Below are 25836 nucleotides of genomic sequence, written 5' to 3' on the forward strand. Positions count from 1 at the left end.
GTTCACTGACTCACTTGCACAAGCCCAGGCTGCACTTCTCCTTTTCAAATGTCACCACTTCCCCATCCTGCTCTGACAGGGCTGCTCAGGGCAGCCCTCGCCTTCTGCACAGCTTCTGGGGACCTCAGCTGGAGCATGGCCGCACACCCTCAGGTACGGGGCTGGGCGGGGTGTGTGCAGTGGAGTGCGAGGGGGCTGCGGGCAGGCGCTGAGGAGAGAGCAGGCTGGAGCTTGGGTGGCCGGCAGGGGTTTCTTCGGGGCACTCAGCCGTGTACGGCAAAGGGGGCTGGGACCTGGGCTTGGCTCAGCCTTGCCTGGGGCAGAGCCTGCTATTAACCAGGGAGGGGCACAACCCACCCCACTGGCTCTGGCCTTCAGCGCATTAGCAGGTGGGGCCTCACCCATCTCCGCCCCGAGGAAGCCCACCTCAGAGCTGGCCACCTCCCCTAGACTGGCCGCACTCTCCTGGGTTCGCTCCAGTCTCAGGCCCTACGCCCCGGCACACGGGCACGCTCCCTCAGCCACCTGCCGCCTTGCTCCCCCACCCGATGCTCCCGGCGCGTCCCACCTCGCATGCTACGGCCTCTCCGGCTGCAGGGACGCACCCCGGCTGGAGCGCCCGCCTGCCCTGCCCTGGGTTAATGTTTGACAATTCACTGAGTCACACTGTAATCAGCGTCCAGGCTTCACCTTGGACTTGGGGGCTGCGGAGTCCCCGTGAGCTGCTAGGGTCTGGAGATGCACTGAGGGTGAACGAGTCCGGCCAGGGCCTGCCTCAGCCTCTCCTTGCGCCGCCCATGGGAGCTGAGCGCCCTGTGGCTGCCCCGCAGGGCCTGGGGCACTGTCTGCTCTCAGCTCTCTTGGGCTGGGCTGCCTGGGCAGGCCCCGCCGTTGTTATCCAAGGGAGCGGCTTGTTTGCAGCTGTTCTTGGCATTGCTTGGGTCCCTGGTTTGTTTGAGGGGCCTGCTGGGCACCCGTCCAGCAAACAGGGCCGGAGCCTTCACTGACCAAGCTCACGGCAGCCCAGCTCCACTCCCGCTGCTCCAGGCCGAGGCACCGGATGGGGGCTGCTCTGAGAGTCGAGTGTGGGGCTGCCCCGGGCCTAGCTCTGAGCCTCGCCCGGTGCTCCTGAGCAGTGGGGCAGGCTGGAGCAGTCACACAAGGGCGGGGCTGCTCCAGAGCCACCTAAGCCAGAAATCCCTGGCCGGGAACTGCAAGGGCAGCTCTACCTGCCCGCCAGCCTTCTCTGGGATCCCCCCAGCCAGCCCCTGGAAAGGCAGGTGCCTCCTAGTCATGGGTTCCAGCCAGAGGCCAGACCTCTGTCCCACAGGGCCCGGCACCCCTCACACTGAGCTGTGGTTTGAGCAGGAGGCTGCTTGCCACTCCCCGGCCCCCGCAGCCCTCCCTGTCCTTCTAGCAGCGTCTCCCAGAGCCTGGTCCAGCCTCTCTCCTAGGCCTGCTTCTTGCATTGGCCTCCTTGCTGGAACCGGCTGGAGCACAGCAGGAGCCTTTGCTGCAGCTCCTGTCAGGCCGAGCGTCCTCCCCCTGCCGGCCGCCCCCGCGCTCCGTCCCTGCCCGCCTCCTTCGCGCTGCCCCCAGCCACGTTCATCTGACGTTTGGTTGCCCAACCCTGAGAGATCCCGTGTGGCTCTTTGCCGCCTGCTTTGGACTGACGTGTCCCAGTGCTGCCCTGCGGGGGGGCTGACTGCCGGGGGGGTCACCTCGAAATAGGGCCAGCTGCTCCCTCCCCTCCCCGAACGCTCGCTGTGGGGGCAGAGCACGGGGCCAGGCCCGGCCCCTCCTCCTCATCCGTCCGGCACAGCTGGGCTCCGAGGAGAGGATCGTAGCAGCCCTTATGGCCTCCGTGGTCCCTGAGCTCATCTATTCCCATCAGCCGCCAGGCTAGGCTCTCGGCTCCTCCGGCAGCACGCAGCACCCCCTGCCACCCTAGCTAGGCCTCCCGGAGCCAGTCTCCACTGCTCCATTGGCCTGCAGCTCCGAGTCTGTGACTCCGAGAGTCTCCCCTCGCCCACTTCCCACGCCACCCTGCCGGGGAGCCATGGCCCTCAGCATGGGGTGTCCCGGCCTAGCAGCGTTTCCATGGAGACGGGTCCCAGCTCTTGCCCAGGCACCTCTGCCAAACCCCAGCCCTGTCTCCTAGGAGGCCTGGGGTAGCATCGCCCGTTCACCTAGCCCAGGCCAGGCCAGGCTCCCTCGCTCCAGGCTAGATCCACATGGATTCTCTGCCTCCCCTCCTGGCTCAGTCCAAGCCGGCCCCGCTCGCTGGCCTGGTGCTGCCGGGCAGGCTGAGCTCAGGAGGGTGCCTCAGTTCCCTACTTTTGGCTCCAGGCTGTCCCCATTCGCCAGCGGCTCCCTCCCTGCCCTTGCTCCAGGCGCCAGCTTCCTGCTTCATGTGTCTCCTCTTTCAGCCTGTCCCGCTGGTCCCTGCCCCACCCAGTCTGCTGCCCGGCTCCACCCGCCCAGGTCAGAGTTAGTTCTGCGGGGCTCGCTGGCTCTGCCCCACAGCCAGGCTCGGGTTTGCGGGCGTAGCAGGGAGAGGGGGCTCTGGTCAGCTCAACGCTGCGCTGATGAGAGGGGCCAGCAGGAGGCGCTCTCCTTGCTGTTCGAACGCGCTGGAGAAGGGGCGAGTGACGTGCAGTGAAAGGCAAAGCCGCCTGCCCGTCCCTAGAGCGAGCTGGGAATCCGCAGGCCTGGGCCACGTGCAGCCCCTGAGCCGGCCGTCTGCAGGCTCCTGGGCCGCCCAAGCCACCTTCAGGCTTCCTGCGTTCTTGGGCAGCCTCGGAGCAGCTCTCACCCGGGGCTCGGTCTGGCCCACAGTGCCCGGGACTGAGACCTGCTGCCAGTCGCACGCGGACGGCGGAGTCCCTCGTGCCTGGGCGAGCGTGCGTGGGAGGGAGCCGGCAGGGTCTCGGGCCCACTGAATATTCTCTTGTGAAACTGACCCCTTGTAATTCCCTAACTGGAACCCTGTTAATGGGGGCACAGGGCCTGCGCTGCCTGGATGGTCCCTGGGGTGTGTTGGAGAGTCCCAGAGCATCACCCAGACTGCCCGGGTACAGTGCGACACCCAGCATGGCCCCTCCCCGTACGACTCTGCACCCCTCCCTCCGGCTGCTGTGAAACCTGCCTGCGGGGGAAGCCCTTACGGTGGAGCCTGAGAGCAACAGAAGCAGCCCAGCTCTGTGTTGAAGGGAAAATGCCTCCGCTGTGGGGCGCGCAGCCCAGACGCCACAGCATTGGGCAAGGCCAGAGAGTCCCGAGGCAGAAGAACTCAGCACCCAGGGGCAGCCAAGGCGAGGGCTTGTGAAAGTCTGGCTCCAAGTGACCATAAAGAGAAATGAAACCGGCTGGGCTCTTCTGCCAAAACTTGCAAACCCGAAACCAGCCGCACACGGGGCCTCTTGCCTTTCTGTCACCAACCGAGCTAGAGCTTCTGGCAGCGCACACCGGCTGTCCGCCTGTCCCCTGCCCCTTGGGCTGTCATTGACATCTGGGCTCAGGGACCACAGTTCGAAAGCAGGGACGCTCTGTGGCAGCCTTCAGACTCACCACGAGCCTCACCTCAGCACCTTTCCTGCCGAGGGTGAGCTGCACTGGGGCGCCCTGGCATTGGATAACATAAACACCCAGCGCAGGCAGGAGCATGCAATGCTTTTCTTAAAGCCCCAGCTCCTGGAGTCAGGGGAGACTAAGAACCGCAGCTTGCATTAAAAAGTCAGTCTGTGGTCCTGGGTCCGTGCACATGGCCCAGCCTGTGGATTCACAGCTCGCTCTAGGGATGGGCGGGTGGCTTTGCCACACATCACTTGCCCCTGCTCCAGTTTGGACGGCGCGGAGAGCGCTTCCTGGTGGCCTCTCTCATCGGCGCAGCACTGAGCTGACCAGAGAGCGCTCTGTGGTTGTACTGAGAAAAGCTGGAAACCGTGCCCCAAGTGCAGCCGGAAGGCTCACATTCCAGAAGGCAAAGAGGAACACCCAGCATTTATTACTGTAAAGCCCGTCTCATGGTTTTTGGAACCGTGAGGCTGGATGGTGAGGGACTGGTGACGTGGCACAGAGCACACAGAATCTATTAACTTCTGCCCCCAATTTCTGTGTGATGGGAGCCACAAATGGCAGCTGCCAGTCATGTGACACAAAGCACTGCTGGCTGGTACTCAGGGAGATGAAGCACCTGTCCTGAATAGAACAGAGCAGAATCTTTACATTTCCACGGCTTGTCTACACGAGACTTTTCTAGCCCTGCTCAAGCCATGGCCCATGACGTTGAGGCAGGTAACTTGTTAGTAAAGTCCATGTTAGTGTGGATGTGCTGTTGATGTCTGCATGTTTCCCTAGGGCTTCTGAAATCTAAGAAATCAAATGCAAAGAACTGTGTTAAGGCAAAGCGCATGCGCGCGCACACACACACACACACAAGCGCCAGTTTTCCAAAACTGGATAACAAAATGGAGGGGGGGGGGGTTTCTATTAGCTTTTTATTCACTTTTTAAAAAATAGGTCTACAGAAGAAACAAACTTAAAATATATATGCTCAGGCTTATCTGAAGAAGTGGGTTTTACCCACGAAAGCTTATGATATTATATATATTTGAGTTAGTCTCTAAGGTGCCAAAGAACTACTTGTTTTTGTAAAAGTTACAGACTTTAAACACAGCTACCCCTCTGAGACTTTTAAAATTATATGTAAACATCTCATATTAACCATTTGCTAACTAACCTTAGCTATATTTGAAACAGTTAATTGTATCTATAATATGAAAGTTCAAATACAGATCAATTATTTGTTTTGCACACAAACAAAATTTGTTCATACACAGGCAGCTAATTGAAGAAAAATGATTCAATTAAGATAAAGACTAGAAGCAACATGCAGCGGAGGGTGAGAGAGCGGAGGAAGGAAGGAAGTGGCCAGAGAAGAGGGTGAATTGAGGGAGGAGGCTGTACATTTAATAGGATTGTTCAGATATGGCCAGGAAAGCATCCCACGTCTCTGATACTTTTCCTGGGGTATTTCTGTTATGGGATATGATTGTTTCTACGGTGACTTGGCTTAGGACATCTATGCTCGCTCTTCACTGGTGGTTGCTTTTAGCATTTCCGTTTTTGTAGCACTTGTCGTTTAGCAATGATGAGCCAACGTTTTTCAGCTATATTCATCTTCCAATTACCATCTGTTAGAGTGAAAAGGACAAGTGTAGTTTATAACACAATTTTTTTGGATAGGAAAAAATTAACTGCAATTTAATTTTGCCCAAAACTCACAGAGGTGCAGGCGCCGCCCCAGATCTGATGGGTTATGTTAGCACCTGCTGATCCAGCTTAGCTTATTTGTCTTGCTTAGCAGTGTTTTCAACAGTCGGAGATGGTTCCAATGCTGCCTCCAGGGTTTTTTTGGGTGAGATCTCAGAGCTGATCCTTTGTTTCCATGGCTTAGGAGAGAACAGTTGACCTTTTTCCTTCTCCCGTTTATTTTTTTGGGAATCTGTGTTTCATTCAGCTTTGCTGTCCAAGTGTGTCCATTAGCCATGGGCAAGCCAGGCTAGTGAGTGGCCTCCTTCGTCTCACTTGGCCACACGATTGATGGGCAACCTTTCTTCTGGGGCATGCTTGTACCTATCTAACCGCTTAGGCGCCAGTACTGCCAAGACTTGGCCAGAATCCTGCCGATAGGCCACCAGGGCCGAGGGTCTTGCTCACACTTGTTTCCTTCATGGCCTGATTTCCTGTGACTGCTAGGGAGAAGCGAGTCTGGCCTGCTGCTTTGTGCGGTTGGGGGCGTTTTAACAAAAGTAGCCAGGTCAGGCGGTGACTCATCACCAATCTGGTTTTGGTTTGTAGTAACCCTGCCCTGGTGCCGATTTTGAGCCAGGCGATAACACTTTTAATCTGTTTGTGAGAGAGCTCCCTGCCGTGTCCCTGGACTCCTGGTCTGTTTGTGGGAGTCCAACGAGAGCAAATCCACCTCGTGCCGAAGCTGCTCTCGCCCCTTCCTGCCGTTGGCGACTTGTTTAAGATTTCATGGAGGGAGGCGGTTTGCACGCTCGAAATCCAGAGCTGGAGGTTGTTTGGTTTGCCTGCCTAGCCCAGCCCTTTTGCTGTCTGCTGAGCAGCCCTGGTCCTGCCCGTCGTAAAACTTGTCCTGGGCGTGACACACCAAGGCACAATCCAGACCCATGCAGGGCTGGGTCACCCCTGCCTTCTCACTGGGGGTGCCCTGTACACGGCCTTCCTGCTGCAGCGGCCAACCCGGGCTGCTCACAAACAGCCTCCAGCGAGCAAGTGGCTCCCAGCTATGTCTGATTTTGTGCTGCGGCGGCCAGCCACATCTCAGCTCTTATCAGGTGGTGGAAGGGGGGAGGAGGCAGTATGGCGCACTCCAGGTCCTGGAGGCCTTGTTACCCCCAGATCTGCCCCTTCTGGGAGCACTGTGCTGCCCCCCCTCCCCCCCTTGCCCAGGGGCTACCAAGTCAGCCAGCCTCTCTGGTTCTTATCAACTTCCCTTATGCTGCAGGGTGAGCCCAGCACAGCCTCCATCCCGGCTCTCCCCCCAGAAACGTGTGTCCTGTGCTTCTGGACAGCACAATTCTGTGACGCTCGCGATTCCTTTCAGGGAATACAGCGCACACCGCGAACGGCCCCCAGGGAGTGGGCCGGGCACTGCAGCTTGCCCACGCTGGACTGACAAAGCCGTGACCCAAAAGAGAGCGCGTTTCAGTGAGAACAAACAGGGAGGCAGAAGAGGCAGAAAAGGGCCCAAGAAAAATAAAGAGGCAATGCTCACTGGTGCCTAAGTCCAGTTTCGCTGGTGCACGCTCAGGGACCGCGCCAGGCTTGGCTGCATTGTCACCTTCCTGTCCACCAGATCGATAGCAAGCAGGAAGAAATGCATTCGCACGTCTGCAGAATGTAGGAAGGACGGGCTGCCAATGGACGGGGCAGTGGGGGAGGGAAGGGGAGGGGGCAGCTGCCTGGGGCTCAGTGCTTTAAAAGGGCCTGGAGCTTTTGGCCCACATGGTGCATTCTGGGCACCCCTGAAGGGCTGGCTGGGGAGGTGCCTCAGCTGCCCCTGCGCTTCTGCACCAGGGCCGGCCCACAACATTCTGGCACCTGAGGCGGGGAGCTCAAATGACACCCCCATATGCACGTCTGCACCAGCAGCAGACACAATTTTCTACACTCTGGGTCCTAGTGGTGCCCCGCCGCCCCTCCCCACACACACACACACACACACACACACACACACATACACAGTCTGGCACCTGAGGCGGCCGCCTCAGTTTGCCTCATGGTAAAGTCGGCCCTGTTCTGCCCCTTGTGGGGGTACAGAGCCCGGCCTCCCCCCATCTTGTCCAGGGGCCTAGCAAGTCTCCCCACAGCCCTGAGGAAGGAAGGCCAGTAAAACCCTTTCTTGTAGGGTTTTGCAACTGTTGTACATTTTAAAACCATAAAGATTGCGTAACGGCGCTCGTATACTCTTCTAGCGTGGGGTTGTGTAGGTTAGGGTCGTCTAAAAACTGCTCCCGTCTCATTAAACTCTCCTGCTGTAACGAGCGATTCTAGCGGGATACTAATTCATGTGCCAAAAACTTGTTTTGAAAAAATGTGGATCATCTCGAGTGGGCCCGTCTCTATTAATCAGGGTGTACACATAGTCCTCATCTGCAAAGATCGGCCGTCTTCGCCTTTCCTGACATGCAGCAATGTGTACAGTGACTCCTTCGCGAAGCTGTGTTGCCACACCTGAGGCTGCAGAGGGGAAATTGTTAAACACCCGCAACCCCCAGCTGCCTCTTCCCATGCCCACCAGGGCCCCTGCCTAGGGCTAGGGCTACCCCCCAGCTCCACTCTGGCCCCTACAGCTCTGGGCATCACATCACGGCCCCAGCTTTCTTGCCGGCTGGTGCATGGGTTGGCCACCCGTCTTTTTGGGAAGGCAAGGCCTTCCCTTGCCTCCATTACCCGCTGCCCACGGAGGTCCAAAAGCGCAGGAAAGATAAAAGATTAAGTGTGACGTGAGAACCAGCTAGGAAAAAGAAACGAAGTGGTCAAAACTGACCAAGGAGCCCTAAAAAATGCACTGGGCACAGGACCTAAGTCCAGGAGGGCTTACAGAGCATGACCCTATCACTCCAGTGCAAGGACAAAGTTCAGCAAAACAATGGGAATGGCCATTAGGAATGGTATAAAACAACCTTTCAGAGGCCCAGAAAGATGACCGTTTGGAAAGCCCATAAAACCTCTCCCCTTAAATAGTCCTCATGAAGACAGCAAGAGAAAGCAACAATGACAAACAAAAATACAGCACATGGAAAAACGAGGACCTTGCTAGCAATGAGTACAAACCTGCCGTTAGGAAACGCAGACAATTGACAAAGAAAGCCAAAGGAATCAATGAAAAATTGAGGGTAAGAAAGGATTTCTGGAATACACCAGGAACAAAAGAATCCTGGGAAATACTATAGATCTGTTGCTGGACAGGGCCATTAAAATTGTCACTAAGGCTGCAAAAATGGCAGAAGAGTTCAATCAATCATTCTCTCTATGGAAAAAGCAGGATGCTGTACTCTCTAAAGGGCTAATGAAATCCTCCCAATCCAATAGCAACGAGGCAGCATGTTAAACAGCAATTATTGAACTTAAAACATTTTTAAATCTGCAGGTGCCGATAACTTACCCTCAAGAGTCCTAAAAGAATTGGCAAAGGACCATTGGCGAATGTACATCGGTGTACGTTCTTAACAGTCCTTGGAGTACTGGTAAGTTGTAGTGGCTTGGGGAATCCTTAATGTTATGCCTGCATGTAAACAGGGCTACTGGGTAACTACAGCCCAGGGAGCCTGGTGTTGATGGTGACCATACGTATCTGATATGCAGGAGCTCTGTGACAGCAGAGGACTCTTTACTGTAGCCGACAAAAGCAGAATAAGAGCTGGTGGCTGGAAACTGACATGAAGCAGATTCAGACTAGAGTGGGGCCTAACAAAGGTTAACGAGGAGAGTAATCAGCCACTGGTACAACTCGTCTAAGGATGTGGTTGATCTTCCATCACTTAACATCTGACTGTTTCCTTGAAAAATCTACCAGCTCAACCCAGACATCGGGCCTAGCTCCAGGCACCCTGGATGTGCCTGTGATAGACACGTCAGAGTCGATGACCATAAACGGACCCTTTAAGCTTTAACATCTCTAGGTGAATGCCTGACTTTCTGGAAGTCCATGGGAGTTTCCAGACGTTGGTGGCACTGGGATCTCACACTGTAATGACTGAAGACTGTCCGGCTGCTTTGCTATTTGAACAGCTTTTTGTAGGGTTGTGTCTGGTTTTAGTTGTAGCTACTCAGACTGACATCAGTAAGGCCATTAACCAATCGAGCTTTAATATTTTCATATGTGCTAGGCCCCAAATCACAGTTGTCAGACAGTGCATGATGAAAGATTTAACAGACGCCCCGGTTGTGGAAGTCTGTGGTGTAAACTGTGTGTCTCTAAGGTGTAAGGTGGGCATCAGACTTAGCCAGCACCTGTTCCCAGTCATCTTTGTGCCCGTCTTTGGGAAAGGCAAAAGATTTAAAGCTATGCTCTGCCAGCTCCCCCGTAACACACGCTCTTCTGGAGCTTGGGTGCAATGAGAAATCTTGCAAGATGCATTTGCCAGCCTGACCAGTGTGAAGGGCCGTCAAGGCTGAAGTTCCCTGAACTTGCCAGGTCTCTGGCATGCTGGAAGAGTTCACCCTTTGTTGCCACTTTCCTTCTGTTTCTGTTCTCTGGCCCTGGCGCGGCTGCTTTTACCTGGGCTGCATGTCGTGTATCACATAGTGACTGGCTGCAGAGTTTCGTCCCCAGAGAACTCTTTAAGAGACTTTAATGCGCTGTCAGCCAAGGGGTTTGTGCTCAGCTAGGGTACGACAGACTCCCCGCTCTCTGCAGTCTGGGGGACACGGATTGTATTCAGCTAATTGGGAGTTCTGCTAATCAGGGGGGCAAGGGCCGATCGGCCACAGGGCGCCCTTTCCCGCAGTCCTGGCTGAGAGTCTCCGCTCTGCCCCCGTCCCTCCCGTCCCTCACTCTCATGGCGGCGGGAGGCTCCCTGCCTGCAGGGACAGACAGACACCCGATCCCTGCCAGCACGAGGCGGGAGGGGGAGGTTGTGCTTCTGGTGGGGCAGAGGAAAGACCCTGCCAGGACTCTGCTCACCAGGCCTGCAGCCTTCCCTGCACCGTGTGCCCGCAGGGATTGGGTGTCAGCACAGGAAACCTCTGCAGCTGGGCTGTCACAGGGCCCTGCTCACTCGCTCCCGGGACAGCCCGGCTGCAGATGGCTCCCTGTGTTTGCGCAGGAGCCATTCAGCGGCCGGAGGCTGGGTGCTAGTTCCCCACTGCCTCCTCCTTGCAGTCCCGGCCCCCGGCTCTGAGCTGTTACCCACAGCTCTGCATCATCCAGATCCCTTCCTTGCCCCCTCCCCCGAGATGCATGCTGCGGAGGGCATGGATTGTGTCTCCCCCCCCCATGAGATACATGCTGCAGAACGGCTTGTTGCTGCTCCTTGGAATGGGGGGGGGGGGGTTTCTCCCACGTGCCCTGCCCCACAGGGACTCGCTCAGCGCTGCAGCGGGGGGAGGGTTGGCCCCCGTCTGCATGAGCCGGTGGCTAGCTCAGCGGCCTGCGCCTGTCTCTGCAGGGGGTTCGGGGGTGACACGTTTGGTGGGGTTTGATTTCAGTTTCCTATTGACTCTGTTTTGGGGCTGAGGTTTCTGTGTGCGCCTGGGAGCAGGCAGCGCGAGCACGCACACGCTGAACGCTCTGCTCGGTCGCTGCAGCCTGTCCTAGCACGCCCCCCCCTCCCGGGCACGGCCAGCAGTGCACCCCCCCCCCCCACTGGTACCGCTACCTTGCTGACACACAGCACTTGCATTGGTAGCGCCCAAAGCAGGGCAGCAGCCTTATCCCCCTTTTACAGATGGGGGGAGCACGAGGGGGTGAAGTGACACACCCAAGGTCACCTCGCAGCTTGTGGCAGAGCTGGAAAGAGAACTCTGCTCTCCTGAGTGCCAGTCCGGTGCTCTATCCGCTAGGCCACACTTCCTCCCTGGGAGCCCAGCAGCGTGCTGGCGGGGCGGGGCTAAGGCTGGCCATGGCTTCCCGTTTCAAGGGTGTTGTCCCGGTAACTGGGCACCGGGGCCATGGGCATTGAACTGAGCAGCACAGGCGCGTGTTTGAGCCCTGGCCTTAGCCGCTCCGAGAGCCCGGGACAGGCACCAGGGCTCTGCCTGCACTCGGCCCCAGGCGGGAAGGCTGGCTAGGAGCACAGAGCGTCCCGTGGGCCTGTGGCTCTGCCCACCGCTCAGCAGTGGAGTCAAGCAATCCGCATGGCTCAAGGGAGAGGACGGATGGACAGACGGCACTAAGCAGTCGGGGGGGAGAAACCGTTTCCTGCCTATTGGGCTCAGGCTGCGATGTGCTGCCCCTGCAGAGCGGCTCAGGACACCTCCCCCGGCTCAGGGCCCGTGGGGGGGAGGGAGGGGAGGCAGGGGAATGGGGGAGGGAGCATGAGGCGGAAGGGGGGGCCTGGGGAGTGGGGCAGCAGGGCGTGGCCCTGGGATTGGGGCCGTGGGGCGGAGGAGCTGCTCCCTCGGGTACCATCCAGCAATAACGCCTCTCTCTCTCCAGCTGGCCCGGCCTGCGGAGACGTTGCCCAGGCTGCAGCCAGGGCTGGGTCCGCTGCGCCTCAGCCTGGCCCTGCCATCCCCATGAAGCTGAGGACACGGCTCCCCCGGGGCAAAGGCACCGCTTCTCCCTCCAGCTCGCCGGCCAGGGCCCGTCTCTGATGCGGGCCATGTCGCTAGCCGCCCACCCCGCCGAGCTGGGGTTTGAATTTGCCAGCAGCAGCTTGGAGGAGATATCCCAGGTAGGGCCCGGGGCTGCCACCTGCGCCCCACCCCCATTCCGGCCCTGCCCACGGTGTCTGTCTGGGAGCAGGCGGGTGCGATGCAATGGGGGGGGGGGGCAGTCGGAGATCAGTGAGCGTGAATCTGCAGGAAGGCAGGCGAGGACGTTGCAAGGTCAGGCAAGAGAGGGTGGGTGCCAGATGGGCTCCCAAAAAATACCGAACACACAGCCAAGCAAAAAGAAAACCCCACCCACCCGGAACACATACCCTGTGTGGCTGCTCCCAAGAGCCACCGAGCGGGGAACAAAGGGGGAGGCAGCAGAGCAGAGAGGCAGACCCCAGGGCAGCACAATGGCAAGGCTGGGGGGGGACCATGGCTAGGAAGCCGACTCCCCCATAGCCAGGTCTTTGGGTGTCCCGGTGGGAAGAAGCAGAAATTCCATCCCAGTCCGTTTTGGCTGAGAGCCCATGGAAGGCGCCTAAACGCAACCCCAAAGCACCTGCGGGCGTCTCTCCTGGCCTATGGCTCTGCAACGCGCTTGAGTAGCGCCCAGGAGCAGGGACGGGGCTTCTGCTCCTCCCCAAGGCATCACTCCTCGCACACGCAATCAGCTGAGGGCTCCCTGCGCCGATCGCGCCCCGCCTCCCAGCCACTCCCCCATCCCTGCCAGGCTTCTGTCTGGCGCCCAGCCGGAAAAACAAAATACCGGACATTGCATGTGTCCGGTATTTTCTGGATTTTTTTTACCAGCAGAGGGCGCAAAAACCGGATTGTCCGGTAGAAAACCAGACACCAGGGACCTTCCTCCCAGTGGGAGGGCTGGTGAGGAACTGGGCAAGAGCAGGGACTCCCAAAGGAATTTGGACTATGCCAACACCCGCTCTGCTCACGTCCCAGAGAGGGCGTGATGTCGGACGGAGCGTTTCACATGCAGGCTGGCGCCAGGCCGCCAGCACCACGCACACACATTGCCAGGTGTGCAGAAACAGCGGACTTGTAAGGGAGATGAATCCCAGTTACAAATGTTAACCAGTAACTGCTTAAACCTGCATCATTTAACCAGTTACCCGTTAAACAAGGTTGTGCGGCTGGCACAGCAGGGGGTGGCCAGGGTGGGGGTCCCACCGGCCGTCACAGCCCACCCACTGCTGCTGAGGGCTGGGGTCCTGTCCTGGTGGGGCCAGCCGGTCCCCTGGGTTAATGGTTAAGGTCCAGTTAACAGTAAGACTAATGCCCACTGGTTAACCTTGCACATCCTGTTCCCTTCTGCATTGCCTTAGACTGTGAGGAGTCCGGCGCCGCTACTGCAGAGGTAGTGGACAGGCTACCTAGGGGGTCCTAGCGGGTGCAGATGCCGTAGTCACAGGGCTGTCACGTGGACGGGGCGCAAAGAGGCTTTCTGAGCCGAAACGTACAATCTGCCGCCCGCGTTTGGGTCAGGGTCCAGCAGACCAGGGTTCTGGGGCGCCACGCACGCGCGTGGGATCGCTGGCGCACAGCTGATGTCTCTGGTTCTCCTGGAAGCCCAAGCGCAGAGGGAAGCCGTGTGAGTCGGTAACTAAAAACAACGAGGAGTCCTGGAGAGCCCAAGCAGGGGGGTGTGGGCACAGCCCACTTCCTCCACTTAGCGGGAGGCTCGCTCGCTGGGGGGCCAGGCCATTGACGGAGAGGAGGCAAGAACTGGCCTGGTACCCTTGCGTAGGTAGACACGTTGACCTGCCAACACGCTGTCAGCGGCAGGGTGGGGGAGGGGAGTTCTTGGCTTGGTCCCCCTCCCGCTGGGGACAGAGCCATGCTTGTGTCTGAGGCACTGGGACCCACGTGGCTGGGTAGGTGCACACCACAGGGGCGAGGCAGGAAGCCGGGTCACCCTGTTCCAGCAAACCCCCAGCTGTGGCAGGAGGGGAGGGTGGGGGAAGGAAGCCAGGCACTCCGGGAGGCTGACAGATGCCACAGGGCTGGAGCCAAGGGGCCCCAGTGCAGACAGTCTCAGAGCCGGGGGGCAGGGACTTTGCATGCCCCCTCAGTGACTGCCTGCAGGATGCTGCGCAGGAGATGCAGTGCTGCCCCCCGGTGGCATGCGCCTGCCCCTCCCTTGCTCCCGCCAGTCGCTCTCAGCAATGGGGGCTGGGTGGCCAGTCTGCCTGCCAGGCCCTGGCTGAGCCCTGCCAACCCCTGGGCGGCTGCAGATGCAATTTTAGTAGCCACAAAGGGGTCTGGCGGTAAGAGCCCGCTGGGCAGCTCTGAGGACTGGCTTGCAGATCCTCCACCTGCCTGGGCGGGGAGAGTCTGTGGGGCAGGGACGGGGCGGGAGGCTCCTTGGGCCCCACGCCCAGGGCAGAAGGCTCCACTGTGACTCCCCACAGCTGCCCACCTGGCCTGGCTGCAGCTCCGAGCCACCCCCCTGGCTGGAGCTGGGTTGGGGAGAGCCGCACAGGCAGCTGTGGGGAGCTGGGTCCCTCTACTTGCCCTCGGCAGGGGGCAGCGGCAGGGTGAGGGCAGGGGGCTCGCCCATTAGTCCCCAGGGGAGGAGAGTGCCCAAGCACCACACCAGCCCAGACTGTGTGTCTGGGCCAATCTCCAGCACGGGCACAGAGGCTAGGAGCTGTGGCACGGGGGCAGGGCGCTGCCTCTGTCCTTCCCCCCCGCCCCCCCTGGGAGTACCCAGCACGCGATAGCGGGAGTTGGGGCGACGGGCCCAGGCGCACGGTCATGGCCAGCAGGCTGAGGGAAGCGCGGGAGCTGGGAAACGTGCGTGCGAGAGGGTCCAGACGGAGGCGGTGCGCTCGCGGCCCAGTGCAAACAGACGGCATCTGCGCTGAGCCGCACGCCCCACCTCGCTGCAGTGGACAGATCTGGGTTGCGTGAGACCGAAGGCAGTGGGGGCTGGGCACAGAGACCGGTGCATACGCCGGGGGGTGGTCGGGTCGCACTGTCCCTGCCGCTGGCCGGGGGACCAGCGGGAAGTGGCCGCCCCGGGTGCGATGTGCGAGAGATGCAGGGAGCGGGGCGAGGGGCTGTCAGGGCCGTGCTGAGTGATCGCAGCGCCTGGAGGGGCTTGCAGCGTGTGCGAGGCAGCTCAGGCCGGGCGTCGAGAGGCGCGGCGGGACACCAGGGCTGGGTTGCACCTCCGGGATCCTGTCGCCGTGGCTGGTCCAGAGGCCTGGGCATGGGGGGTGGGGGCTGCTGAGCGTCTGGGGGTCTCAGTGGTGCCTGTCTGCCGCCCTGCAGCTCGATGGCCCGCTGGCGTTCCCAGCCCCGCTGGAGGAGCCGCTGCGCGGTGCAGACCTGCTGTACGTGTATTCGGGGCTGGACGTGGATGAGGCGCCTCGGGGGATCATGGCGGACGCGCTGCTGGAGAGCCCCGAGCTGCAGCTGGTCGGGGACGGTGTCCCGGTGCCTGGTGGGTTACAGGAGGGTAAGGGAAGGGGGTCACCCACTGCAGCTCCCGAGACCCCAACCCCCAGGCCTCTGCGGAGACCCCGCTCAGGACTCTCCCCGGTGCGCGGAGCCGCTCTAGCTCCAGCTGTGACGACGCAGGCTCGCAAGCCCCCGCCCGCAGGGGCCGTGATGAGTCTCCCGCCCTGAGGGGGGCAAGGAACCCTTGCCCAGCGCGGCCTGCCAGGGGCTGCCCAGAGCCTGGCCCCATCGTCCCGACAGCACTGACGCTGGAACCCAGCGGTGACAACCTGGGGGGGCATGAGGGGGTCAGACCCCCCCGTGACGTCCCCTCAAACCCTGCCCAGCAGGCGGAGGGGAGCAGGAACAGCGTCACCCCCTCCCCCCAACACCAACAGCCTGGGCACTGGTTCCCGCTGCCCCTTTCCCACACCCTGGTGTAGCCCTGCCCCGGCCTGGCTTTGCACCACGGCCACAGGCCTCCCCCCGCCCCAGAACAATGGAACCCCCTGGCCTGAGAGGAGCCGTGCTTCTGGGGCTGGGCTCTGTGGGGAGCCTGGCAGGAAGGGTCATGGGGGGGTCCTGGCCCCATGGCAGAATGTGAGGGGCTGACACAGGCTGGTTCCCTGCAGGTGACGCCGAGCAGCCGTTACCCCCCATGGCAGCTGGCGAGGGCCTGCTCTGGGTAGAGTCACCCAACAACATCTTGGATGAGACGCGCCTGCGTGAGTCGCCTTTGTGGGCAGGAGCCCGCCCCCCTCGGGGACTGGGGGTCCCCCCCCACAGGGCAGGACAAAGCCCCTCCCCTCTTGGGGGCATCCCCTCCACAGGGCAGGACAAGGCTCCTCCCCTCTCGGGGACAGGGGTCCCCCCCCACAGGGCAGGACAAGGCCCCTCCCCTCTCGGGGGGCAGAGGGTCCCCCCCACAGGGCAGGACAAGGCCCCTCCCCTCTCGGGGACAGGGGGTCCCCTCCCCACAGGGCAGGACAAGGCCCCTCCCCTCTCCGGGGGTCCCTGGAGCAAGGGGCTCCTCCCTCCCACAGGCGGGGGTGTCGGGGGTCGGGTCTAGGTGCAGACGAGAGGCCTTCCTTCAGAGTGGCTTCAGCGGGTGTGGGGAGGGTCCTGGTGCCCACGCTCAGCCAGGCTTCCCTGCCTTTGTGTCCCTTGCAGTTGGAGGCATTAGGGCTTCCCTGGACACAGGGGAAGCCAGCGGCCTGCACGGGTGTGGGGACGAGGAGACTCTGGGGACGGGCTCCCCCAGGGAGCAGCCAGGGAAGCCGCCCAGGAGGAAAGGTAAGCGGGTCCCCTAAAGCCTGCGCCTGCAGTGGCCTGGGACACACCTGGCTCTGGTGGGGGGAGCAGCCAGAGCAGCCGCCTCGTCCGCATGCACCTGCTGCACCCCCGCAGCTGCCCAACGCTGGCCGGTCCCTGCAGCCAGCCTTAGCCCTGCCCCGGGTGTCCATCACCATGGCCCCTGCCCCGCCTGCAGCGTGGAGACCCCTCCGCATGGAGCCCGTCTCCCTCTCCGGCTGCGTGACGTGGGACCCAGCCCTATGGGGCTGGCCGTGCCCCCCTCGTTCCTTCGGGGCCCCGGTGGCGGAGGGCTGCCCCGCCCTGTGCATGTCCCCTACCGCTGCAGTTAACCCAGCAGCTCTGTCCGGGAAGAAAGCGCCTTCGGAGCCCTGCTTGGCTTCCACCTGGGAGCTGGGTCCATATCGGAGCTGGCTGAGAAGGGCCTTTCAGAAAGAAGCCCAGCCGGGTTCAGGCTGGGTGAGGGCCTCCAGGAGAACCCAAAGGTGCTACAGAGAGCAGGGGGTCAGTGGTGACCTCAGGATCCCAGGAGTTCAGTAGGAGGGGCTCTCCCCTCTGTCAGTTCTGGCCCCAGTGCCCCAGGTGGCGCTAGGGGGCGCTGTGATGCAGGGGACAGGGGCTCAGTAGGGGGCGCTGTAAGGCAGAGGGCAGGGGCTCAGTAGGGGGGTGCTGTAAGGCAGGGGGCAGACGGGCTCAGCAGGGGGCGCTGTAAGGCAGAGGGCGGACAGGGGCTCAGTAGGGGGCGCTGTAAGGCAGAGGGCGGACAGGGCTCAGTAGGGGGCGCTGTAAGGCCGGGGGCACAGGGCTCAGTAGGGGGCGCTGTAAGGCAGAGGGCGGACAGGGCTCAGTAGGGGGCGCTGTAAGGCAGAGGGCGGACAGGGCTCAGTAGGGGGCGCTGTAAGGCAGAGGGCGGACAGGGCTCAGTAGGGGGCGCTGTAAGGCAGAGGGCGGACAGGGCTCAGTAGGGGGCGCTGTAAGGCAGAGGGCGGACAGGGCTCAGTAGGGGGCGCTGTAAGGCAGAGGGCGGACAGGGGCTCAGTAGGGGGTGCTGTAAGGCAGAGGGCGGACAGGGCTCAGTAGGGGGCGCTGTAAGGCCGGGGGCAGATGGGCTCAGCAGGGGGCGCTATAAGGCAGAGGGCGGACAGGGGCTCAGTAGGGGGTGCTGTAAGGCAGGGGGCACAAAGGGCTCAGTAGGGGGCGCTGTAAGGCAGAGGGCAGACAGGGGCTCAGTAGGGGGCGCTGTAAGACCGGGGGCGCACAGGGGCTCAGTAGGGGGCGCTGTAAGGCAGAGGGCAGACAGGGGCTCAGTAGGGGGCGCTGTAAGGCCGGGGGCGCACAGGGGTCAGTAGGGGGCGCTGTAAGGCAGAGGGCGGACAGGGGCTCAGTAGGGGGCGCTGTAAGGCAGGGGGCGCACAGGGCTCAGTAGGGGGTGCTGTAAGGCAGAGGGCGCACAGGGGTCAGTAGGGGGCGCTGTAAGGCCGGGGGCACAAGGGGCTCAGTAGGGGGCGCTGTAAGGCAGAGGGCGGACAGGGGTCAGTAGGGGGCACTGTAAGGCAGAGGGCGCACAGGGGTCAGTAGGGGGCGCTGTAAGGCCGGGGGCACAAGGGGCTCAGCAGGGGGCGCTGTAAGGCAGAGGGCGGACAGGGCTCAGTAGGGGGCACTGTAAGGCAGAGGGCGCACAGGGCTCAGTAGGGGGCGCTGTAAGGCAGGGGGCGCACAGGGGTCAGTAGGGGGCGCTGTAAGGCAGAGGGCGGACAGGGGCTCAGTAGGGGGCGCTGTAAGGCAGGGGGCGCACAGGGCTCAGTAGGGGGTGCTGTAAGGCAGAGGGCGGACAGGGCTCAGTAGGGGGCGCTGTAAGGCCGGGCGCACAGGGCTCAGTAGGGGGCGCTGTAAGGCGGGAGCACAGGGGTCAGTAGGGGGCGCTGTAAGGCAGGGGGCACAAGGGGCTCAGTAGGGGGCGCTGTAAGGCAGAGGGCAGACAGGGGCTCAGTAGGGGGCGCTGTAAGACCGGGGGCGCACAGGGGCTCAGTAGGGGGCGCTGTAAGGCAGAGGGCGCACAGGGCTCAGTAGGGGGCGCTGTAAGGCAGAGGGCGGACAGGGGTCAGTAGGGGGCGCTGTAAGGCCGGGGGCACAAGGGGCTCAGTAGGGGGCGCTGTAAGGCAGAGGGCGCACAGGGGTCAGTAGGGGGCGCTGTAAGGCCGGGGGCACAAGGGGCTCAGTAGGGGGCACTGTAAGGCAGAGGGCGCACAGGGGTCAGTAGGGGGCGCTGTAAGGCCGGGGGCACAAGGGGCTCAGCAGGGGGCGCTGTAAGGCAGGGGGCACAAGGGGCTCAGTAGGGGGCACTGTAAGGCCGGGGGCACAGGGCTCAGTAGGGGGCGCTGTAAGGCAGAGGGCAGACAGGGGCTCAGTAGGGGGCGCTGTAAGACCGGGGGCGCACAGGGGCTCAGTAGGGGGCGCTGTAAGGCAGAGGGCAGACAGGGGCTCAGTAGGGGGCGCTGTAAGGCAGGGGGCACAAGGGGCTCAGTAGGGGGCGCTGTAAGGCAGAGGGCAGACAGGGGCTCAGTAGGGGGCGCTGTAAGGCAGGGGGCACAAGGGGCTCAGTAGGGGGCGCTGTAAGGCAGAGGGCAGACAGGGGCTCAGTAGGGGGCGCTGTAAGACCGGGGGCGCACAGGGGCTCAGCAGGGGGCGCTGTAAGGCAGGGGGCACAAGGGGCTCAGTAGGGGGCGCTGTAAGGCAGAGGGCAGACAGGGGCTCAGTAGGGGGCGCTGTAAGACCGGGGGCGCACAGGGGTCAGTAGGGGGCGCTGTAAGGCAGAGGGCAGACAGGGGCTCAGTAGGGGGCGCTGTAAGACCGGGGGCGCACAGGGGCTCAGTATGGGGCGCTGTAAGGCAGAGGGCAGACAGGGGCTCAGTAGGGGGCGCTGTAAGGCCGGGGGCGCACAGGGGTCAGTAGGGGGCGCTGTAAGACAGAGGGCGCACAGGGGTCAGTAGGGGGCGCTGTAAGGCCGGGGGCACAAGGGGCTCAGTAGGGGGCGCTGTAAGGCAGAGGGCGGACAGGGGTCAGTAGGGGGCGCTGTAAGGCAGAGGGCGCACAGGGGTCAGTAGGGGGCGCTGTAAGGCCGGGGGCACAAGGGGCTCAGCAGGGGGCGCTGTAAGGCAGAGGGCGGACAGGGCTCAGTAGGGGGCGCTGTAAGGCAGAGGGCGGACAGGGGCTCAGTAGAGGACGCTGTAAGGCAGGGCGCACAGGGCTCAGTAGGGGGCGCTGTAAGGCAGAGGGCGGACAGGGGCTCAGTAGGGGGCGCTGTAAGGCAGGGGGCGCACAGGGCTCAGTAGGGGGCGCTGTAAGGCAGGGGGCGCACAGGGCTCAGTAGGGGGCGCTGTAAGGCAGAGGGCGGACAGGGCTCAGTAGGGGGCGCTGTAAGGCCGGGGGCACAAGGGGCTCAGTAGGGGGCGCTGTAAGGCAGGGGGCGCACAGGGGCTCAGTAGGGGGCGCTGTAAGGCAGGGCGCACAGGGGTCAGTAGGGGGCGCTGTAAGGCAGGGCGCACAGGGCTCAGTAGGGGGCGCTGTAAGGCGGGAGCACAGGGCTCAGTAGGGGGCGCTGTAAGGCAGGGCGCACAGGGCTCGGTAGGGGGCGCTGTAAGGCAGAGGGCGCACAGGGCTCGGTAGGGGGCGCTGTAAGGCAGGGCGCACAGGGCTCGGTAGGGGGCGCTGTAAGGCCGGGCGCACAGGGCTCAGTAGGGGGCGCTGTAAGGCAGGGCGCACAGGGCTCGGTAGGGGGCGCTGTAAGGCAGAGGGCGCACAGGGCTCAGTAGGGGGCGCTGTAAGGCCGGGCGCACAGGGCTCAGTAGGGGGCGCTGTAAGGCCGGGCGCACAGGGCTCAGTAGGGGGCGCTGTAAGGCAGGGGGCGCACAGGGGCTCAGTAGGGGGCGCGCTCCCCTCGCTCGGTGCTGGCCCAGGCCCTACTCCTCCTGTCTCCCCCTTGCAGGTCGGAGGCCAAAGCCCCCGCGCTGCCCGTCGCCCCTCCCCGCCCCTGGCTTTCCGATCTGCAGGAGGAGCAAGGACGGCAAAGGTAGGGCGCGGGTGGCGGCCGGGCGGAGGGGCAGGCGGGGCTCAGCAAACAGCCCCGGTCGCTTGGCGGGGGGCAGACGCTCCGCGCCCCGCAGGCAAATCGTCAGGCAGCCGCTGCTGTGCGCGGGGCAGATGCCCGGCCGGCTGGGAGCCAGGTCAGGCCCCCTCTGCCCCGCCCGAGTCCCAGGGCCGGCTCGGCTGGACGCTCCCGCCGCCCCTCTCCCCGGGGCGCGGGCCGGGGAAGCTCTAGCCAGGGTGCCCGCTGGGTGGCCTGCTCCTGCCACGGCCCCCAGGCCGGGCCCGTGCCCCCCCCCATGCACTGATGAGCGCGGGGGCGGGGGGAGGCTGAGGCCAGCGATGGGGCGGGGGAGGCTCCCGGGGGCCCGGGCCCTAGGAGCGGCCGGGGCTGGCTGGGAAGAGGCTCCCGGACTCCCTGCCCCGGGCTGAGCTGCCTGCGGTCCCCAGGGAACGCCCTGTACCTGTGGGAGTTCCTGCTGGCGCTGCTGCAGGACCGGAACACCTGCCCCAGGTACATCACCTGGACCCAGCGGGACAGGGGCATCTTCAAGCTGGTGGACTCCAAGGCCGTGTCCAGGCTGTGGGGGAAGCAAAAGAACAAACCCAGCATGAACTACGAAACCATGGGCCGGGCGCTGCGGTAGGGACCTGCAGCCGGGGGGGGGGGGGGGGGGGGCGGGAGGGGGGGTTACAGTGCTGGGGAGCCCCGGGGGGGCACAGTGCTGATGGGATTGGGGGTGCTGTGGTGTAGGAGCCGGGGGGGGGGGGGGCACAGTGCTGATGGGGATGGGGGGTGCTGTGGTGTAGGAGCCGGGGGGGGGGGCACAGTGCTGATGGGGTTGGGGGGTGCTGTGGTGTAGGAGCCGGGGGGGGCACAGTGCTGATGGGGTTGGGGGGTGCTGTGGTGTAGGAGCCGGGGGGGACACAGTGCTGATGGGGATGGGGGTGCTGTGGTGTAGGAGCCGGGGGGGGGGGGGGGGTTACAGTGCTGGGGAGCCCCGGGGGGGGCACAGTGCTGATGGGGATGGGGGGTGCTGTGGTGTAGGAGCCGGGGGGGGTTACAGTGCTGGGGAGCCCCGGGGGGGTCACAGTGCTGATGGGGATGGGGGGGCTGTTGTGTAGGAGCCGGGGGGGTTACAGTGCTGGGGAGCCCCGGGGGGGGGGCACAGTGCTGATGGGGATGGGGGGGCTGTGGTGTAGGAGCCGGGGGGGGGGTTACAGTGCTGGGGAGCCCCGGGGGGGTCACAGTGCTGATGGGGATGGGGGGGCTGTTGTGTAGGAGCCGGGGGGGTTACAGTGCTGGGGAGCCCCGGGGGGGGCACAGTGCTGATGGGGATGGGGGGGCTGTGGTGTAGGAGCCGGGGGGGGGGGTTACAGTGCTGGGGAGCCCCGGGGGGGTCACAGTGCTGATGGGTATGGGGGGGCTGTTGTGTAGGAGCCGGGGGGGTTACAGTGCTGGGGAGCCCCGGGGGGGGGCACAGTGCTGATGGGGATGGGGGGGCTGTTGTGTAGGAGCCGGGGGGGTTACAGTGCTGGGGAGCCCCGGGGGGGGGCACAGTGCTGATGGGGATGGGGGTGCTGTGGTGTAGGAGCCGGGGGGGACACAGTGCTGATGGGGATGGGGGGGCTGTTGTGTAGGAGCCGGGGGGGTTACAGTGCTGAGGAGCCCCGGGGGCACAGGCGGGGGGGTTTCCGCGGGAGAGGTGGCCATGGCAGGGGGCCAGTGACACCCTGGTCTCATGCGGCGCTGGTGTCCCCCAGGTACTATTACCAGCGGGGCATTCTGGCCAAGGTGGAGGGGCAGCGGCTGGTCTACCAGTTCAAGGAGCTGCCCAAGGACCTGCTGGTGATTGAGGATGAGGGTGAAGGAGTGGGCCCCGGGGCCCCCAGAGCCAGCCGCTCAGCCCCCCCGCCCGCTCCTCGGAGCACGCCGCTCACCCGCAGCAAGAGGGGGACGGTGCTAGCTGACCTGCCGCAGGAGCCCGCGGCTGCTACGTGTCCCGCCCCCCTGGGGCAGCAAGAGGCCAGCGTGCCGCCTGCCCGGGCCGCGGGGTAAGTGCCTGCTCTGGGACGCGCCCGGCTGGGGTCCAGCCAAGGATACAGGCTCTGCCACAGCCTCTACACCAAGCCTGGGCACAGGGCCCCGGCTGCTATGGTGCCCCCGGGCAGCAACGCTTCCATGGCCGGGCTGCCAGCCCCCTGGGGAAGTTGGCTGAAGCCAGAGCAGGAGGGCAGGGGATTCGTCCAGATGATGGGGTCGGGGCAGGCTCCCGGGGGCCCAGGGTGCACAGCTGGTCGGTGCTGCAGGCGGGGAGGGGTAGAGCCCAACGGGAGGTGCTAGCGAGGCCTGGCAGGAAGGAGCAGCAGTAGCAGGCCTGATGTGGGGTCAGAGAGCGAGGCAGTTTGGGGGGCCCCAGGCAGAGTGGGCCGGGCAGGGGGTGTAGGGTGCATGGTGCCAATGCTACAGCGCCAGCAGAGGCTCTCGGGCGGCAAGGAGCTGAGGGGCACAAGCAGTGGGGCTGGCGCTCCAGCTCTGAGCGGGGGGGGGACATGGGGAGTGGGCCGGGGGGGGTTTCGCTCCAGCACATGATGGTTTTTCCCTTTCTCCTTCCCCAGCTCCCTGCTCCTGCCTGGTTCCCCGGGGCTGGTGCCCCTGACGCTCCCCACGGTGCTGGGCCTGGGAGACGCTGCCAGCTCTGCCTTCCCAAGCAGTGCCCCCGTGCAGGACAGGCTCCTGCTCCAGCCTGGGGTCCCCCAGCCCCTGCCAGCCTGGGCGCCTGGCCCCCTCCTGCCTGCTCCCCTTCAGCATGCCTTGCCCAGCCTGCTCCAGCCCCTGGCTCTGGCCGGGCAGCCCTCTGCTCTTGTTGCCACCATCATGGGGACCCTGGAGGCCGGTGCCAGCTGCCTGGCCACAGTGGATCGGCCACCCCCCAGCGAGCCTGCCTGGCGTGCCGGCCTGCTCTCCGCCTCGGCCTCCCAGCACAGCCTGCCCGGCAGCACCAAGCACCAGGAGCAACAGCCGCCAGCCCGAAGCAGCTCCTCGGAGGGCAAAGCCCCACCAGCAGCAGGCCCCGGACTCGGCCCCAAGGCGGGCTTGACACCCGTGGTGGAACTGGAGTTAGCGGCCAGCTTGGAGGCAGCCTTCCCTGGTGAGCCTCTGGCTCAGCTGCTGGCGAAGCCCGGCCCGGCCCCAGGCCCTGGCCAGTGGTGACAGTGAAGGGCAATGCTGGGATGCACCTGAAAGGGAGGCTCCCCAGGGCTGTGCAAGGCCCCCAGGCTCCGCAGGAGGCAAAGGCTGCGGCCTGTAGCCAAGCCCGGCTCCCCAGACTGACAGGCTCCCGCTGGGGGGCCAGGGCTGCCGGGAGGGGAGCCTTGCAGGGTGCCTGGTGTTCGCATCTCACCTCCCTCATTAAAGAGATGTTTTGCCCGACTTTGGCTGTGCAAGGGCCATGGCAGCGCGGGGCCTCGCCAGCCTCACCTTACCCAGGCGTTGGCGTCAGCAGCCGCCAGGCTCAGTGAGCGGCTTGAGCCACGTGGCTGAGCGAGCGGCATGAGCCCTGCCCCCAGTGCCGCTGCGCCCTGGGAGAGAATTGAGCTGTGCCCCAGCCCTGGGGCGGCTGCAGGGAGCCAGGGGGGCTGCTAGTCAGGTCTGGCCCTGGGGGGTCTCTGCAACACCAGCTTTGGGGCAGGGGTCACAGGGCAGGGCAAAGTAGCAGCAGCCTGCTGGCTTCCACTGGGTCCCATCGCCAGAGCAGCCCCCTGTGCAACCACTGGGCCGGGGGCCTGGCTGGGGGTCTGCTTGGAGCAAGCGCAGCAGGCCAGGGCCTGGTCTCCGGGCCAGGCCAGGGTCCCCCATGGCATCGCCCGACCCAGGGCAGAGCAGACTCAGGCTTGCGCTGGCTGCCTGGCATTGCTCATACACGTGCCCTGAGCACCCCTTTTGCCCCCAGCCTCCCACCGCCCTGCCACCAAGGGGTATTTAACCCTTCCATTCACTTCTCCTGCAGCAGGGGAGGGCTTGCCTGGCCAGCCTCCTTCAGAGCCCTGGCGCCACCTACTCTGCATGAGCCCCCTGCAAATGCTCCATGCTCTGCCCCCCACCTGCCAGGGAGTGGCACCCCCTGCTTGGAGGGGCCCATGCACCGTGTGCTCAGTGCATGTGCTGGGCTCTCTCTGGCACCCGGGGCCAGCCCTGCCAAGACCCCACCCCCACAGCCCCTTGGGGGACGGCAGAGGCAGCATGTGCCCCACCCTTCACGCTGAGCCAGGGAAGGGGTCCCACAGAGCCCCAGCGTTGCTTCCTGGCTGGGGGCCTTGCACAGCCCTGGGGATCCTCCCTCCCAGGTGCAGCTCGGCCCCATGCCCCACCCCAGGCTCTGCGCCGCAGGCTGAGGGCCTGACCCCCTGGGACCCGCCCCTCAGCCTCCACAGATGAGACTTGCTCTGGGTCCTCACCTCGCCCCTTCATTCCAGTGCCCCGCTCCCACCAGGGCCAGGCCTCAGGTCTGGGCCCTGCTGCCAAGGCTCAGTGGGGGCCGGGGCGTGGACAGGCCTATGCCAAGGTCTCCGCAGCTCCGTCTGATGCGCCTCCCTGCCGCTGCCCAGGGCCTCTGTGCAGGGCCGTGGTGGGGGGGAGCAGGCCTGCGAGCGCCCCCTCAGAGCAGGGCTGCCTGGGGCTAGTGCAGAGTGGTGGGGTAGCCCCTGCAGCCACGCCCTGCCCGGCAGACAGCAGGCTCCATGGGAGCACCCTGGAGGGGGGAGCCAGTACGGATGTAACGTCCCGTTGAGTTAATGTTTGACTGGTTAACTGATCAAACAGGGCGGGGGGGGGGGGGGGGGGCATTCTAGTCTGCTGGGCTGGAGCCCTTCCCCCTCCCCCCCCCACAGGCAGGGGCTGCTCCAAACGCCCGCAGGCTGGGCTGAGGGGAACCGCATTAAGGGTCCTGCTTACCAGGTATGGGGTTTGCCGTTCACATCCCCAGAAGCCACCCCGGGGGAGCAGGGCTGGGCTCTGACCCAGGGTAACAAGGGGCTGTAGCGAAGGGTCTCCCCAGCGCACACGGGACCCTTCCCCCCCCCAGTGGTACAAGGACGCTGGCCACAGCAACAGAAGAGGCAGGAGGCAGA

The 25836-nt window shown here is 63.7% G+C and overlaps 1 protein-coding gene across 4 annotated transcripts; it reads left to right on the plus strand.

The window, feature by feature from the left end:
* On the plus strand, nt 1-25827 carry ELF4 (E74 like ETS transcription factor 4). 4 transcript variants are annotated; one of them, XM_089781682.1, is made up of 10 exons: nt 1-153; nt 8684-8780; nt 11693-11930; nt 15145-15331; nt 15945-16037; nt 16483-16605; nt 20609-20692; nt 21157-21349; nt 22471-22761; nt 23326-25827. In XM_089781682.1, exons 3-10 carry the CDS (start codon nt 11850-11852, stop codon nt 23918-23920), a joined length of 1647 nt encoding a protein of 548 aa, XP_089637808.1. In that variant the 5' UTR covers nt 1-153; nt 8684-8780; nt 11693-11849; the 3' UTR covers nt 23921-25827. The 4 variants fall into 4 exon arrangements, with proteins under 4 accessions (XP_089637808.1, XP_075752736.2, XP_075752737.2 ...); XM_075896621.2 differs by having other exon boundaries at nt 15145-15316; XM_075896622.2 differs by lacking the exon at nt 15945-16037 and having other exon boundaries at nt 15145-15316.
* Nucleotides 25828-25836: the final 9 nt, after the last annotated feature.

Source organism: Pelodiscus sinensis, chromosome 13 (assembly GCF_052426305.1).
Source record: "Pelodiscus sinensis isolate ZL-2025 chromosome 13, ASM5242630v1, whole genome shotgun sequence".
Lineage (NCBI taxonomy): Eukaryota > Metazoa > Chordata > Testudines > Trionychidae > Pelodiscus > Pelodiscus sinensis.